The sequence below is a fragment of the Eubalaena glacialis genome, chromosome 19, assembly GCF_028564815.1.
Source record: "Eubalaena glacialis isolate mEubGla1 chromosome 19, mEubGla1.1.hap2.+ XY, whole genome shotgun sequence".
In the NCBI taxonomy this organism is placed as follows: domain Eukaryota; kingdom Metazoa; phylum Chordata; class Mammalia; order Artiodactyla; family Balaenidae; genus Eubalaena; species Eubalaena glacialis.
This window is the reverse complement of record NC_083734.1, coordinates 23,147,249-23,158,414: the sequence shown is the minus strand read 5'-3', so window position 1 is coordinate 23,158,414 and position 11,166 is coordinate 23,147,249. Positions and strand designations below refer to the sequence as shown.

The following is an 11,166-nucleotide window of genomic DNA, read 5'->3' as shown; positions in this document are numbered from 1 at the left end:
CCACGCAGCTCTTAGCGCCTCCCCGGGTCCTGGAGTACGGGCTACGGGTCGGCTGGCTCCTGGAAATGCCGGGTCCGCGGGAGGAGCACAAAGCCAAGTCGCATCCTTCGAAGCCGGCCTGCTGGGTTGGAGAGCCGCCCTCCGCATCCCCAGCTCTGCCCTGAGCCCCCGCCTGGGAGAGACCCGCGTAGGGGGCTGTTGCGAGAGACAACCAGCCCCTACGCCGCCCTCCCCGCAGTGGGGAGCCAGAGGCCAGGTGTGTGTGGAGGGGGTGCGGAGAAGGCGAAAGGGCCCTCGCGCCCAGAGGTCAAGATGGGCGGAGCGCCAAAGAGCCTCACTGCCGGCCTTGGCTTCGGCTTCCAATGAAAAGGTGACGCGGGCGGCAAGGCGGGGGCTGCCGGCGGGCCTCTGGGGTGCAGGGCTGGGCGGGCGGAGGCTTAGAGGAAGGAAAAGAGTGTTGGCAGAGCCCTAAAATCCCAGTCCGCAGAGCGCAAACCAAATTCGCTGTTGCGGCTAACCGGTTCGTTCGAAGAGGGTATTCCATTTTGCAAAGAACTGGATTCCTTGCCTGCCACGTTCATAACAATTGCATTGCAGGGCGCATTTCCCCCAACTTAGCTCCGGCCGTGTGTGAGATGTCTGAACCCAGCACCGCGTGGGGGGTCAAAAGGCCATTCTCAAAATACCGGCTAGACCTTGCTGGCTGGCTGCCCATCCTTATTTCCTTCTACACTCGGGCCGAATGCGCCTTTCTAATACCCCTGCCCCCCAAAAACAAAAACGAGGAGCAAATGCGGGACTGCCCAGCCCTGCCACCTTCAGATTTCACTTGGGGAGAAGTCCCGGTGAAGCATAGAAATGGTGCTGTCGAAACGGAATTTGGTATTTGACTGGTGTGGGCCGCGGAACTAGAGTGACTCTTCGAGGCTAAGAGTCTCAGGACCCGGACCCGACCCCCACTTCTGGGAAAATCTGCCCCCGTGGGCAGTGGTCCCTAGTTTATACCCTGAGGAAAATTAGGGAAGTATAGGTTGCCTAAGACGTGAACTACCGGAGGTTGTTCTGCGCTTGTCCGGGGAAGCTGGTGCCAGCCCGGAGCCTGGAAAAGGGGACAGGGCGGCAGGGCCCGTACTCTGCACACCCCAATCCTCTGCAGCTTCGCCGTGGAGCCCCCAGGACGTCCCCGTTCCCACCGTCACTACCACCCCCCCCCCCCAGCCGCCGCTATTGCCCCACGGTTTCCCGCCTAGTCTTTTGTTTTTGTATGGAAAAGGTGTCTCCGGATCACAGTTTTCTCACAACTTCTCGCCGGGGTTGCAACTCCTCACCCGAGGCGCTTCGCCACCCACTCTTTTCCCCCGCCCCGGCGCCGCGCCTCCGGTCTCCCCCGCCCCACCAGGAAACCGCCGGAATCAACTTTCCAAGACTGCGCTGCGGGAAACAGACACCCAGATCTCCCAGAGACCCGGACCCTGTGGACTTTGGATGGATTGGGGGAGGGGGCACAGAAGGAGGGACCGGAGGAAGGAGATTCTGCTGCCAAACGCCCTCCCCCGCCCAACTCCCCCAAAGACAAGCGCTGCGCCCGGGGCAAACTTCTAGGCCAAGAAAGCAAGAGGAAAAAAAAAAAAAAAGCCAGCACCCGCTGAACTGCAAAGCCAAAGAGTGCACCTGGGCCGCCGAAGCTCCCGGACCCAGCTGCACCCCAACCTCCAACAAGGCTCGATCTTGGGTTACTGCCCCTCTCCGGCAGAACTCTGCCCTCCGCCTGCGCCTACTCCCGCGCTCTCTCAGTCTCTCCCACCGAAACCGACGCCTTACCGGAGCAGCAGGGGACCCGGGCACCTCGCTGCCCGCCGCCCGCACCGCGCCGGGCCGCGGTTGCCGCCGCCACTGATCCTCTAAACGCGGTCTCCCGGCACTCTCCCCAGCCGGGGGATGCAGAATGGTTTACAGAGGGACCGCGAGCCGCTGATTGGTCGCAGGCCGCCGTGACGTCGGCGGGCGCTGCATTAAGGCGAGGGGGCTTCCAGAGCCCAGCCAACAGCCAGGAGCAGTGACCGAGCCACCGGAACTGGGGAGAGACGCGCCGGGGCGGCGGACTGGGCCAGGAGACCAGGGACAGAGGGACGCTTGTCCGGGGACAGCCTGCAACGAACTGCGGCCCGGAAGGCGAGAGCGGCGGCCCGTGCCGAGCTGTTCCAGCCGCACAGAACTGTAGCCGCTGCACCAGGACGTTTTTTAAAAAGCTCTTCAAGCTACTCCCCCTCCCCCCGACTCCTCCCGCTGCAAAAGAAAAGAAAAAAAAAAGGAAGGAAGGAAAGAGGCTAGAAAGGAAACCCACATTTGCCATCACAACGAAAAAAGAGGGGAAAAGGAAAAGAAAAGAAAGTCGAGAGACTGTGGGGTTGCACGCAGGCAGCTGGAGCGTGGGCCGAGCGATGTGGGGCTGCGCGCCCAGGCGGCCGCGAGTTGCTACTGGAGCCACGATGCACGGCCAGGCGCGGTGAGGAGCCAGACGGCACCCCCTCCCCGAAGGAGTCCAGGCGCAGGGAGGGCCGTCCCGAGGAGACGGAGGCCGCCAGGCAGGCCACGGGCCGAGGTGACGGGGCTGGGGCGGTGGGGAGCGGGCGCGCGCACCTGGCTGCGTCCGCCCGGAGTTGTCCCTCTCACTCTTGATTGACACAAACACTTCTCCAGAAGGGGGGAAACCTAAGCAACAACAACAATCAACAACGAGATCTTCCTCCTTTCCTCCCTCCCTCCCTTCCCCCGCGGCCTGCCCCCGCCCCCTCCCCCAGGCCCACCGCAGGCTCCGAGGGCGTCCCGACCCGTTGCGCGAGGCCGACAGTTTAGGATCCAAAGCTTCCCTACTCGTTTGGTTCTTCTCTTTTATAAAAAGAGGAGGGGAAATTCCGGTGACGGGCAGCCCTGCACACACACACACACACACCCGCCCTCATACCCCGACAAAAGCAGATGCACTTTGACTTCTGACAGCTCTACCTCAAGCCTGAAAGAACTCAGCGGCGCTTTCTCTGCAAGCCGAGCTCGCCGCGTCGTCCTCTTCCTTCTCCGACTCCGTTTTATTTATTTATTTCCGTTCCTGTCGCCGTTCTCGGTGACCTTCACTCCTTCGCGGGCTCTGGACAGAAGAGTCGCTTTCTCGCCCGCCTGAGACTCTTTCCTCGCCCCAGGAGCGGCGGCGGCGCTGCTGTGCCCCGGGGCCCCGGGACTGTCGGGCTGCACACTCCACCGAGGCGCCCCCCGCCCCCCATCAGCCTCCTCCCTCTCTCTGATTTTCCGGTGCGGGTTTCGGTTTGCACTGCCAAGTGTGTCTCCCCATTTTGGAGGGGCTGGGGAGTTCCTGCCGGTCGTCTTGGTGAATCATCCCCTCGGCTCTACCTGCGCTTCTCTCTCCGGGCCTCACCCGACCAAACCAAAGACCATGGTGCACTGTGCCGGCTGCAAAAGGCCCATCCTGGACCGCTTCCTCTTGAACGTGCTGGACAGGGCCTGGCACGTCAAGTGCGTCCAGTGCTGTGAATGTAAATGCAACCTGACCGAGAAGTGCTTCTCCCGGGAAGGCAAGCTCTACTGCAAAAACGACTTCTTCCGGTGAGTACTTCCCTCGCGCGCCTCTGCTGCTCCTTCCCCGCGGGCCCTTCCCAGCCAGCTTCGGATCAGAGGTCAGCGTGGCTGCGGCGGCCGCGTTAGGAACTGCCTTTGGAGAGGGCAGCCAAGTCCCGGGGGCTCCCGCCTCTTCGCCAGCTGGCGCACTGGGCTCCCCGGGACGCGGCCTGCTTTCGTCCTGGAAATTGTGGGTCCGGGCTTGGCTGCACGTGCCTGGGAAGAAAGAGTCTGAGCTCGCCTCTGAGCCAGAAGCCTCTCCAAGCTTGGAAGGAGGTAGCTCAGCCTCAGGAGGTGTAGCCCCGGCTCCTGCCTTTCCCCTTGCAGAGCTCTCCAGCGACTGCATTCTCCGGGCCTCCCGGCTTTGCTCATCCGCCAGGCTGAGCTTAGAAGCTCGGGCTAGCTCCATGCCACTGTCTTTTCCGTCTCCGAGAAGTCTTGGCGGGAACCGCCGAGCCTTTTGCATGGAGTGTCCGAGTCGCCTGCGGTGGCAGCGGCTGGGAAACGCTCAGCTATGGTGCCTATCCTGCACGCCCCAGGGTCTTCCTGAAACCCGGATGGGCCTCCCAGCGCCGACCTGGGCACACTACTGCACGGTAGCCTAGACCTTACCCGGCTTCCCGGGTTGGCGGGAGGTTCGGCCTCCGCCCAACGCCGACCTCGGCTCTGAGGCGCAGGCTCCGCTCGGAGCTCTCCCAGGCTCTGCCCGCCACAGCCCGCCACCTCCTTGCCGAAACCTGGGGAAAAGCCGAGACCCGGGTCGTCGGAGCCGGGGGACTTCTCCCGACAGCCCTCCTCCGTTTAGCATTTTAATTGAATCCTCTTAAAGTTACTGTCTTGCCACCAAATCCACACAACGCACAAGTCAACAGAGAACTGGAGCAAAATCGAACTGAAATTCCCTTGTGCCCGTTTGAAATCTCCCAGTTTACTTGGCTGACTTGGTCTCTGCTTTTCTCTGAGTTTGTGGTAACAGATCAAACTGGGGGACAGAGTGGGGGTTCGAAGCCACCCGGGTCGCTTTGCTCAAAGGCCTGGGACGCGCTGTCCCCAGTGCATCCCTGGGATGCGCGGCTCTGGTTGCGGCGGACCATGGAGCAAAGCTCTGTCCGCTGGTATTGCCGAGAGCAAGCGCAGGCTGAGCCTCTGGGCCTCGGCAGGTGGTGCCGGGCCTCCCGCTACTGGCGGGAGCCAAGCCAGGGAGCGGCGAACGGTGCCGACTGCCAGTGGGCCCCAGAAGCCTGGCTCCCGCGAAGCGCGGCCCGGCACCTAGAGCCCCCATGCGGTCTAGCTTGCGCCAACCTGCTGGGCTTTGGGCTTGAACGTGGCGAAGGCCTGGCTGTGGCCATCCGGGCTCTCCGCGGCTGTTTGTTTACCCGCGGCTGGACTGGACCTTGCCAACCCCCAACCCGTGCGCGCGTTCTTTTTCGACGAAGGAGAGGCAATATAGAGAAAAGCGGCGTCCGAGACGCATTTGTGTGGCGCTCTAATTTTGTTCTCCGAATCTAATCGGAAAATAGGTGCCTCCCTCTCCCTTCCCGTCGCCACCTTGCCGCCTTCTTCGGCAGCGCTTTTTCCCTCTGGGACAACGCTGGGCGTGAGGCTAGGGGTGGGGGCAGCTTGAGCTCCTTACTCCATCGTTCTAACCCTGTGTATCTCCTCCCTGACTTTTCACTGGTGCCCCGCGCTTTCTCCTGCCTTCTTGCCTGCTTAATCGGCATTCTGCCTCTCTTTTTGGCTCTCTCTCTCTTTCTCCTTTTCCTTTTTCCTATTCTTCTTTCTCCACTTTCTTTCTCTATCGCCTTTCTCCCTGTTTCTGTCTTCCCCTGGCCCTCGCCAACCTGCCCCCCTGCAGGTGTTTCGGTACCAAATGCGCAGGCTGCGCGCAGGGCATCTCCCCTAGCGACCTGGTGCGGAGAGCCCGGAGCAAAGTGTTTCACCTGAACTGCTTCACCTGCATGATGTGTAACAAGCAGCTCTCCACCGGCGAGGAGCTCTACATCATCGATGAGAACAAGTTCGTCTGCAAAGAGGATTACCTAAGCAACAGCAGCGTCGCCAAAGAGAACAGCCTCCACTCGGGTGAGGCCCTAATTCCCGGCTCCTTAGAGGCGGGTGGGTCCCGGGGGAGGAAGGCCCGCCAAGGTTGCTGCTCACCTGTCCCTTCCCTCTCCCCAGCCACCACGGGCAGTGACCCCAGTTTGTCTCCGGACTCCCAAGACCCGTCGCAGGACGACGCCAAGGACTCGGAGAGCGCCAATGTGTCGGACAAGGAAGGCGGCAGCAATGAGAACGACGACCAGAACCTGGGGGCCAAGCGGAGAGGGCCGCGCACCACCATCAAAGCCAAGCAGCTGGAGACGCTGAAGGCCGCCTTTGCCGCTACACCCAAGCCCACGCGCCACATCCGCGAGCAGCTGGCTCAGGAGACTGGCCTCAACATGCGTGTCATCCAGGTCAGGGCCCGAGCGTGCCACTCAGTTTCCTAGAGGCCCACACAGCTACTCCGTGCAGGCCGAGCTGGGGCGGGGAGCTGTTTTGCGGAGCAGAGCGAGTCCCTGGAGGTTGGCGGAGGGGGAGGGGAGAGGTCCAGACACAACCCTACCCGGTTCGAACTTCGAAGCGTCGCCAGATGCATAGAGCATCTGGAATTCCTTGTACCTCCTCCTCTTCCTGGTCCAGCGCAGGTGAGAGTGGTGACGGTGGGGGAGGGACGGGGAGCATGAGGCTGGAGGAGGGGACACTGTCGGACACTGCGACGAGAGTTGGGACCTGTCTGTCCGCGCTACCACCCCTGTTCGGGAAGAGCCAAGAGGTCGCTGTGCATCCGGGAATTAATCGGTTCCGCTGGCTTCTGCACAACGTAATCTCCCTCTGCGGGTCCCCACCCCCAACTTTGTGGGTCTCTTGCCCCGGTTAAACAAGCCCCAGAGCAGAGACTTCCCCTCCGAAGAGAGGTGGGCTGTCCAGGTTTGAAGGGAAGGTGGTCGGGGCGGGAGTCAGCTCTACCTCGGCCTGTCCAGAGTAGCATGGGATGGGAGGTGGCCATCCAGGCAGCTGCGCAGGTGCCCGTTGTGAGGTCTTGAGACTGCGTGTATTCAGTCGGGCCCGAGTCTTGGGCCCAAGGTTAGGTGTCCGGTGCCTGGAGGCCCTGCGAGGGTATGGGTGGATGTGCCTGGGAGGCTGTGTGCATGGGCACACTATTCAGGCTGCCCTCCACGGGGGCCCTCTGCCTTTGAAAGGTTGTGCGATCTTGTGTGCAGGTGAAGGGGAGGCTGCATGTCTGTGTCACTACCAGTGAGAGGCTGTGGATAAGTACGTTTGGCACTGGGAGATTGTGCGTGGGTGGAAAAGGAGACTGTGGGTTTTGGTGTCACTATCTTTGGGAGACTGTCAACAGGAGGCTGTTTGGAGCTCTGTCGCTATCATGCGGGGGAGGGGGCTGCCAGGGTCCCTGAAAGGGAAGCTGTGTGTCTGATCCTATTTGGGGAGGTTGAGCCTCGGTGTGTACAGCCCCCCGGAAGCTGTAACTGTGTCGGTGGAATTATTAGAAACAACTCCAACTGCCTCATGTTGAGCAGGGCGGCTTGCCCAGGTTCCTCTGTCGGGAATCCTGTTCACCATGGGCTCAAGGGCCACCCTGCGCGGTCCTACTCAGAGACCGCGCCCCCCCCCCCCATATACAACACACACACACAGCCCGGAATCCGCGAGTTAGGCGGTGAGGCGCCAGGTCCGGCCGCGCACCCGAAGTCGGAGGTGGGGTCTCCGGGGCCTCACCCCCCGCCCCCGCGTGTGTGCTTCAGGTCTGGTTCCAGAACCGACGGTCCAAGGAACGGAGGATGAAGCAGCTAAGCGCGCTGGGCGCCCGGCGCCACGCCTTCTTCCGCAGTCCGCGCCGGATGCGGCCGCTCGTGGACCGCCTGGAGCCGGGCGAGCTCATCCCCAACGGGCCCTTCTCCTTCTATGGAGGTGGGTGCGCTGCCTAGGGGCAGGGCACGGGCAGGGCGCGGGCAGGGCGGGTTGGCTTCGTCGGAAGCGGGTGGCAGCGCGGAGGCGCTCCTGGCTTTCTTAGAGAAGTGGAGAGTAGGGAAGAGATGGGTGGAAGCTGGGGAGTAAATCGAGGGGAGGTAGTGAGACCGGACCGAATTCCCGATCCTGAATGAGGCGAATGGGCAGGTAGGGAGCAGCTCCAGCGTTCGCACCCAGCCTTCTCCGTGCTCCCGGCCCGGCAGGGGAGCCCGGCGACTGGCGACTTCCCCGAGTTGCCCGCCCCAGCCGGCTCGCGGGCCCGCCTTCCCGCCCCGTCACCCCGCCCCACCCAGGGCCCCGCCCTGACAGCCTCCTCACCGCCGCTCCGCAGATTACCAGAGCGAGTACTACGCTCCCGGAGGCAACTACGACTTCTTCCCGCAAGGCCCCCCGTCCTCGCAGGCTCAGACGCCAGTAGACCTGCCCTTCGTGCCGTCGTCCGGGCCTTCCGGGACACCCCTGGGTGGCCTGGAGCACCCGCTGCCCGGCCACCACCCGTCGAGCGAGGCTCAGCGGTTCACCGACATCCTGGCGCATCCTCCCGGGGACTCGCCCAGCCCCGAGCCCAGCCTGCCCGGGTCTCTCCACTCAATGTCGGCCGAGGTCTTCGGGCCCAGCCCACCCTTCTCGTCGCTGTCGGTCAACGGAGGGACGAGCTACGGAAACCACCTGTCTCACCCCCCCGAAATGAATGAGGCGGCCGTGTGGTAGCGGAGACGCGCACGATCCGCGGAGTTCGTGGTTGTACAGAAATGAACCTTTATTTAAGAAAAACAGAAAAAAAGAAAAAAAACCATAAAAGCAAGTCATCCCCCCCACTTCCTCCAGCTTGGGGGACCTTTTTCCGTCTGGGGAGACCGGATGGGAAAGGGGGACACGAAATAGAATCCAAATCCGCCTGGAGGTAAACTGGGATCCGTGCGCTGGCTGGCAAGGTGCAGAACTGGGGCTCCCGCAGGGAAACGCAGACCTCTCCCCACCTCCCACCTGGACCCGGATCCTTGGACAGACACCGCCGGCGTGAGCGAGAGCCCGGCGGGCTGCATAAAAACACCCACGGCAGCCGCGGGGGGCGGCCAGTCGGTGGTGACGCCAGGAGCCGCGGGGAGGGAGGCTGCGCCCGCAGCCGGTTGAGGGCGGTGAAGCGGCCGGGGCGCTCCCGGGCCAGCCAGGAGGGTTCTGGCTCTGGGAAATTTATTAGTGTTGTCTCAGAGTTCAGCAACAGCGACAGCAAACTTATAGCTTCAGAAACGCCGACCTGCTGTGCATCAGGTGGGACTATATATATATATATTTTTTGTCTCTCTGGGTTTTTTGTTTTTTTTTGTTTTTGCCAAAATTGCAAAATTCTAAATGTAAAGCCCTCAGTATCAACTCTTCTACCTTCACAAAGCTCTACACACACACACACACACACACTCAATAGGATGGTCTCCATTCAGACCTCTTAGTAAAATGACTTGAACATCAGCTGTACAAGAAAAGTATTCTACCTTCACACACACAAAATTAAAAAAAAAAAACTATTGAACTAAAAACAGTCAACTGTTTACGTATAACGTTAAATTCAGGAGTTCAGTGTTTTACTAATATATCCTGTTTTGAAACCTCTTGTTCAAAACAAAATGTTTTGAGCAATCAACCAAAATTGTTCATTTTCTTTTCCTGTAGATGTTCTGACAGATTTACAGGGCTCACAGCTCACTGTGCTAGTATGTAAAAAGGTGTTGTTTACACAAGGCAAAGAGAAAACATGATATTCAGACACTTGCCAAATAGAGTAATTATAGCACAAATACTGTAACGGTGCCTGGCACCACAACCTGAAAAAGTGTTAAAAAAAAAAAAAGTGTTACAAGGTTTAAAAAAAAAATCTTTGCTAATTTTTAGTCCTGTTGAACATTCATGGAATTGTTAATATGACTTATATAGACCCACACAGGTTTTATTTTTGTGTCTTTAAAATAAAAGTCCAAAATATTTAAATTTTATGGTCAAATATGCAGTCAAGAGCTGCTACTTTTTTCTTTATATATTAAATTTCTCATGTCTTTTATTGTTCTGATAAACCTAAGCTTGTGTGACCTCCAGTGCATATTAGACCATTCACTGTATGAAAGAAAACATGTTGAATAAATTTGTGAGTTTTTAATAAAAATAGAAAATCTGATGTTTAGATAATTGGTGTGTTATTTGATGTTTTAACAACTAGAACTGAGCTGTGATGGAGCCGAATGACCTCTCAGAAGCCAGGAGGAAGAGAGACAGGACTGGTGGATCTGTTTTTACCTTGGCTGTAGTTGAACCCCTTTGCTAATGCCAGCCAAGCTTTTCTCTGTGCCTTCCTGCTGTTATTAACTACAGATTTGCATTCTGTGAATTTTAACAGATACAATTGAAGAGATGTTTGCTGATAAGTTAATATAGAACTGGAAATAGAAATCAAATCCATGGCTAAAAATGAGTGGTCCCAGTCTGTCATTAAGCATGAGACCCCATGCACTCTCTCCCTCTCCCCTCTAAACAGGCAAAACCAGACTTCTGAACGTCAGTTACCTATAAGTAGGTCGTTAGAGGTGGTCCTTTTCTATTTCAATTCATTTCCCATAGATAATCCTGCTTTCTAACTTGGTGGTTTGAAAGATAACATAAAATGAATGTACAGCACAGCTATAAATGAAATACTTTAATCCCTTTCACAGAACTGATGTGAAATAGTTGTTTTATAGTATTTGTTTCATTTGAAGTTTCCCAGAAGGAAAACTATTTTGCTTGGCACAAGATACATATTACTTTCTCTGAAAGAGGAGTAAAACTAACCAATATAGAAATCAAATTTCAACTGAGAGTTGCCATAAGGTTCTGAAAACTAGTTCAATCCCTTCCAAGTCTTCATTAAACATGGAAGGAATTTAAATATTTTATCTGCTGTGAAATACGTGTGTGTGTTTTATTATCAGACACTACCACAGTTCCAGAATTTCTTTTCCATATCACCTACATTTCAGTCTGGATTCTTTATTTCCTTTTTTTTTTTTTTAAATCAAGGGTTTTACATGAAATGGTATGCAATTTCCAGTGTTGTTTTTATATTTTGTTAAGATACAACCAAGTGTATCTTTCTTGCTAAGAAGGCTTTAAAATAAATATTTCACTGCATCCACATGACAGCTTATTCAATGGGGAGGACTATCTGGGTGGAATCTGACAGTGTTCTTTCAGAAATCCAAATTTATGAAATACTGGGGAGACTTTTGAAACTCCTAGCCTCTGCATGCAGCACATTTGTTTATCTGCTTTGTATGCAGGCCGCCTTGTTTTTGCCCTTTTAGCATTTATATACATTAAATCACAGCCAACTTATTCATTATAGCCAGCCTCCTTTAAAGACATTCATTTAACTGAACGTATGCTCATTGGGAAGCCACATTTTCCTATCAAGCCTGCTGAATTATTTAGCAGCTTTATTGTGGAATCCGGTACTTGATAAGCATTTTAGAGTTG

General features: G+C 56.9%; 1 protein-coding gene across 2 annotated transcripts; it reads left to right on the top strand.

Annotated features, from left to right (window-relative positions):
* Positions 1 to 1,966: 1,966 nt before the first annotated feature.
* On the top strand, positions 1,967 to 9,742 carry LHX1 (LIM homeobox 1). 2 transcript variants are annotated; one of them, XM_061174788.1, is made up of 6 exons: positions 1,967 to 2,602; positions 3,001 to 3,618; positions 5,486 to 5,712; positions 5,809 to 6,086; positions 7,437 to 7,602; positions 7,994 to 9,742. In XM_061174788.1, exons 2-6 carry the CDS (start codon positions 3,449 to 3,451, stop codon positions 8,371 to 8,373), a joined length of 1,221 nt encoding a protein of 406 aa, XP_061030771.1. In that variant the 5' UTR covers positions 1,967 to 2,602; positions 3,001 to 3,448; the 3' UTR covers positions 8,374 to 9,742. The 2 variants fall into 2 exon arrangements, with proteins under 2 accessions (XP_061030771.1, XP_061030770.1); XM_061174787.1 differs by having other exon boundaries at positions 1,967 to 3,618.
* Positions 9,743 to 11,166: the final 1,424 nt, after the last annotated feature.